The sequence below is a fragment of the Orycteropus afer genome, unplaced genomic scaffold, assembly GCF_000298275.1.
Source record: "Orycteropus afer afer isolate SDZICR_OR568_19922 unplaced genomic scaffold, OryAfe1.0 scaffold00179, whole genome shotgun sequence".
Classification (NCBI taxonomy): Eukaryota; Metazoa; Chordata; class Mammalia; order Tubulidentata; family Orycteropodidae; genus Orycteropus; species Orycteropus afer.
The window spans coordinates 815,829-821,770 of record NW_006921766.1 but is presented as its reverse complement, the minus strand read 5'-3'; the positions used below and the strand labels follow the sequence as shown (position 1 = coordinate 821,770).

Sequence of the window (5,942 nt, the reverse complement as noted above, 5' to 3'; positions counted from 1 at the left end):
TTTTCTTGAAGGTTCCTCCACAGGTGCACAGCAGCCTTTAAGTTTAGCATATGTAGGCATTCAGATTGGGAGCACAGAGGATGGAACACTTCCTTTCCCACCCCAAGGCCTGCTTCCATGTACATGTCCTCAGCCTGGTGGTGGGAGCTGGAATGACCTCTTCCCTTTCCTGGGTTCCAGGCGGGGGATAACTCTGCTGGTCATGAGCCTGGTCTGCACAGGGATGACCTGGAGTCCCTCCTGAACGAGGTAATACTTGTGTTCACTTGCTCATCCTCTGCCCTGCCCCCATGCAGCCAGCACCAAGGCCCAGGAATGGGCCCTGTTGTTCCAGGGACATGGCAGTGAGGCTGTCCCTGCTTTTGTGAGGCCATCACACTCATCAGGCACATGCCCCACCAGCGCACACAGGGCCCAGAGTCAGCTGAGTGCAGCTTCTGCCCCTCTGTCTAGACCCTTTTGGGTTCCTGGGAGGTGGACAACTTGCAGAATCTCAGCCCCAGCACCAGGTGTGAGTTGGGCTGGCTCAAGCCTGACTTGAAGGAAAGGACATTCACCTGGGAGACAGTGGTCCAGGAACCTCTGCCCTTCCCAGGGTCTTTCCACTTACCCTCCAGATTCAGACTTCACCTTGGGAAGAAAATGTGGCTGTTTGGAGCCTGTCTTCTTCTGCTAGAGGTACAACTCCTTCAGCCATTCCCAGGCTCCAGGTGTCTAATATGTAAACTCTTCTAGAGTCTACCACTGCTCCTCAGGGGGCCCAGATGACACCAGAGGAGTGGAGTCTGCCCCTCTGCCTTGAGAGGTGAAGGCAGATCATAGACCATGCAGGTGTCTTTAGACAAGGACCCCAGGAGTCCTGAGGCTGAGGGGTGACCAGAGAGACTAGATGAAGATGTTGTAGTGCTGGGGAGGGGGCAGGTCCTGACATAGTCTGGAGAAATAGAGGTGTAGATTCACAGGTCCCTCTGGTGCAACCACCCTCACTCTGCTGTAATATGGGGTCTTCCCATACTTTTGCAATCCTGTTGGAGCATCAGGCTTCTTTGGGAAATGCAAAAGTGAGCTGAGCAGCCCCATTCCAGGGAGGATGCCCTCAGGTGGTGTTTGTGTCTTGGGCTCTTGAAATGCCATGCAGTACCCTGGACTCAGGGTACTTCTCCTGCCTGGACCATCCTATGGAGCATGAGGCCTCAGTTTTCCCACCTTTGAATTAGAGGTTTAGGTCAGACATTGCTTTCATGTCATGATGTCCAGTCTCCCATGTGGCCCTGAGGCCAGTGTCGCTGGCCATGGGTAGGCACGCCTATCTTCTGGAGGTTCACTCACAGTGCTGAGCCCCTTGTTTCCTCCTTGTCCTGCAGCATTCCTTCGACGGCATCCTGCAGTGGGCCATCCAAAGCATGTCCCGCCCGCTGGCTGAGGCACCCACCTTCCAATCCTGACTCCAGTGGCCCAGGCCCAACAGGCAGTGTGGGGCAGTAAGGGGAGACCACGGGCACCAGAGACACAAACCTACCTCCCTCTGTCACTGCAGCCAGTGGACGAGGGTCAGTGAACATCCACTGTGCTGAGGCCACAGCAGTTCTGTTCCCAGAGGGCCCCAGGGGACACCCTTTCTCACCCCTGGAAGTTGTACCAGGTTAAGTTAGAACAACTGAGAAATTCAGATTATCAATACTCAGCTTGTCTGGTGTTTGTGATGCCCATAGCACTCGTGTGCTGAAATTAAAATCCTTCTGTGGACTTGTGAGCTGGGGATGTGAATAGACTTTTACTTATGTATCTCCACAGTCATGTGTTCATTTTGTGATTATGTCTGCTTAGTGTTTAAAAATGAATACATAAAATTATTGCCCACCTCGAAAACAGGCTCTGCCTCCCTGCAGCCCTCACCTGCCTTATGTTGGCCATTGCAACCTGACATTGTGTCAGATGTTCCCAGTTTGCTAGTTCTCATCCAACATTGCATAGGGGCCGGAGATTGCTGTACCCACCTAGCCCCCAAACAGTGTCTGTCCACGTAGCAGATACCAGTTAGCTCTTGTTGACCAGTGTGCAGATAAATGCACAAATGGGCCAGCTGTTCCACACAAGTGGCATCTGGCTGCAAAGCATGTTATACCTACATAAATGCTGGCCATGGACCAGTTTACAGGGGATAAAGATGCAGCTCAGAGAAGTAGAACGAGTTGCCTCAGACCATGTCACTGATGAGAACAAACTGCCTGCAGCCACACAGCTTAAGAGGATCAAGACTAAGACTGCTTACATTCACCTAGCTTTACCGTTCCAGCTAATTTACTTATAACCTTGAAGAAGGTGCAGGACTGGGCATTGTTTCATTCTGTTTTACAGAAGACCATGAACCTGAATATTCAACTACAACTAACAACTAGCAAAAATAGCAATAACTATTCCAACAAGCTTTGGCCCAGGAAGATAAAGTTGCAAACCAAAACCTTATTGTCTATTTGAAGGACTCCCTGAAAATTCAATTTTCCTAATGACTCAACTGGCTTACTTTCCAGAGAAACTCAACTGTGCAAGCCACTCACTTACTTATCCAATGGTTGTATACTCACTCCTCAAGTTCCCTTCAAAAGCCTTGCTCAGCTATCATGAACCTTGTTCAGTCCCCATCAAGTCCTGACTCTGAAAAATCCGTCTTAAACCAGACCTTATAGACATCAGCACTTGATGCCCTTTTTCTGAAATTCCTCAGACCCCATGAGGGTGGTGCTGTCCCAACTGCTTTGAGCTGGGGTGACCAACAGGATACATGGGATATGGAGGAGTCAGCATGGGCAGATCCCCTCGCTGCCCATGTGCAACAGAGCAATATATTGTCTGGTCCTGCACCACCTTCGTGACCGCTGGTATGTTTGAGTATATTGTTGTGGCTACCGTGTCATTACATCTCATGGATGGTTTCCCTGGTTTTCACTGACCTTTTCTAGTGATTGTTGCCCTCATGGTGACATGTCCAAAGTAAGTGAGCTTAAGTCTCACCGTCTTTGCTTATAAGAAGTATTCTGGTTGTAGTCCACCAATATTCTTGTAAAAATTCAAACCATACTCATATGTGTCCAAAGCTGTCCCCTCTGCAAAGCTACTCCTGCAACCAGCCTGTGCCTTTCTGGTGCATCCTGTCCTCCCAGCTGGCTTCCATGCATCCTGTGCAGGCACTCTGCTCATGGCTGGGACTGCTTTCTCAGCATCCTCTGAATCCCTCTGTAGGGGAATCTGTGAACTGAATGCCACATTCACTGGGCCAATCTTTGGGGCTTGGTGCCTCGCTGCCTTTACACTGTTGGACCAACTCTGTGAGTTGTAGCTTGTTCTGGTAGCATAGTGCCTAAGGCACTTGACTGCTAACCAGAAGGCTGGCGGTTCAAACTCACCAGCCACTCCTTGGAAGAAAGGTTGGGCAATCTACTTCCGTAGTGAGTGATACAGCCTCGGAAACCCAAGGAGGGGTCACTATGAGTTGGGTCTGACTCGAAGGCACATAACAACAACAACAAACAATACAAAATAATTCTTGTGTATAGACATGTGTGCGTCTTCAACAGAGGGTCAATGTTTTTCTCTCCTCCACTGTGGAAGAAGACAGTTTTGGATCCATTTACACATCCTTCCAATATTCCTGATCTATAAATATGTCTCTTCTCTGAATTATCCTTTGTACTGGTCAGAATATCTTGCTACATCCTGAATAAAAAGTGACACAAATTTCTTAACACGTGTTCATTTCATATCTGTATGTGTGTCATGATTTTTATTTCCCCCCTCTCTTAATTATCTTTTAACAATTTACCTAAGAAAAAGGCTAGAACTACACATGCCCAAATGTTCAAGGGGGTCCTTATGCTGGTAAGATTTACAGTGATTCTTTTTCTTTAAAAGTATTTTCTATGATTAATAAGCTTGCTGTGTGATTAAATAAAGGAAAACACTGAATTGTATGTATAGAAATTGAGATGGTGTATGCTTTGTTATGTATGTTTTCACCACAATAAAATTTTAAGAAAAGGAAAAGGGACAAAAGGAACAATAGAACGCTGAAAACACCCATTAATAGTAAAACGATCCATCTTGGCTTGCGGTGGTATGCATGGTGGTGGTGGTAATAGCAGTGGAGGTATGGATGGTGGTGGTGATATGGAGGTGGTAGTGGGAGTGATGAGCATGGTGTTCTTCCACAGTGGGAAAGATGACATGTGGGAGACCACAAGAGGCTGGATGAGGGTCCTTTGGGTCCCACTGCTGGGGTGGCCTTTCTGCCTGGAGTCCCCAGAGGTCTTTTCCTGGGTCCTTCCTGGAGCTGGTCTCTCTACCTACTCAAGGTTTTCCTGCTGGCCATGGGCATTTGAAATTAATCATCATTTTCCCTGCCTAATGGAAGTGAGAAGGCCTGTCTCTCCAGCCTCTCCTTGAGGGTCTCATGGTCTCCCTTTCTGCTCTCTGGGTTAAGCCCCTCAGTGCATCCAGATCTAGGAAGCCCCTCAACTCAAGGCCAGCTTTGTTGACCACCAGAGGACACATGACCACAGCTTGCAGGGCCCTTCTCCTTCCCCCAGTCCCTTCACTCTCCTTTGGAAGAGTCCTTGGGGTGGGGGTGGGCCCTCTGAGGCTGTCCCACCCAAACCCTGGGCAGCAGCAGTCCTAGTTTCTCTCCAGACCTTTTTCTGAGTCCTAGGTGCAGGGCTTCCCTGCTGGGCTGTTGGGTAGGAACCCTGTACCCACACCACACAGCAGTTCAGTTTCCTGCAGTTCAGAGGAATTGGGTGGAAATTGTCCCCAAAGAAGTTTACTACAACTTTCTGAGGAAGTATATGGATGAGCTAAGCTAAGTGGTCGAAGAGCCAGGAATGCTTCCCGGGAGGCAGTGAGATCCTGGTGCTCATTTCAGCTTTCCTTTCCCGGTCTAGAGTCTGTAAGATGAAGTTGAGAACAAGCAGTGGTTCTAGGGGAAGGGATAGGTTATATTAAGTAATTCACTGCACTGCACACACAAATAAAAATTGGCTCCAACATAAGGAATGATTCCAGTTCCTAGTCAATGCTCAACCCTCCCATTTGCTCATAAATGCTCTTTTATGGTCGATTTGTTCAGATGCAGATTCAAACAAGGACCTCCATTGCATTTGTTTGGTAAGTCTCCTAAGTATCTTGTAATATGGGTAAAAGTGTCTTTCAACTCAGAGTGATTTTCACCACCCACCCTGGGGACATTTGGCAATGGCTGGAGACATTTTTGGTTGTCACTACTGGCATCTACTGGGGAGAGGCCAAGAATGCCACTAACTATCCTACACAGCACAAGATAGCCCCAGCACACAGAATGATTCGGTCTAAAATGTCAGCAGTACCGAGATTGAGAAACTATATGTCACACCAGTATCAGCTTGAGTTGACTCCAAATTATGGAGGCCCCATGTATGTCAGAGTAGAACTGTGCTCCATAGGGTTTTCAATGGTTCATTTTTCAGAAACAGATTACCAGGCCCTTCTTCTGATATGCCTCCAGGTGGATTTGAACCTCCAACTTTTCGCTTAGCAGCCAAATGTATTAACTGTTTGTACCACCCAGGGACTCCTGATCTATATGTTACCCACCCTCTTTTCTGTAAATATTTAAATATGCATAATCTTTTCCTATATTAGGAGAATTTATCTTACATCCCCCCCCCCAACACACACACATACTCCTGGCACTTCTGACCTACTCATGTCCTTACCTTCATGGCCAAACTTCTTGAAAGACTTGCCTTTATGGATTGAACACATTTATCTAATTTCATTTTGTGTCAGGGATCTTCAAGACCACCTCCAGATTTGGTGATTCACTAGCCTTCCCAGGACTCGGCATATAGTTGTACTCACAGCTATAAAGTACTACAGCAAAAGGATACAAAGCAAAATCAGCAGAGGGAGAA

General features: G+C 47.7%; 1 protein-coding gene across 1 annotated transcript in view; it reads left to right on the top strand.

Annotated features, from left to right (window-relative positions):
- Positions 1 to 1,445, top strand: part of AIRE (autoimmune regulator) — a 15,007-nt gene extending 13,562 nt beyond the window's left edge. Inside the window, exons 13-14 of the mRNA XM_007947304.1 lie at positions 181 to 249; positions 1,365 to 1,445. Coding sequence (XP_007945495.1) covers positions 181 to 249; positions 1,365 to 1,445 — 150 coding nt within the window. The remainder of the gene's footprint in view (positions 1 to 180; positions 250 to 1,364) is intronic.
- The last annotated feature ends 4,497 nt before the right edge of the window (positions 1,446 to 5,942 follow it).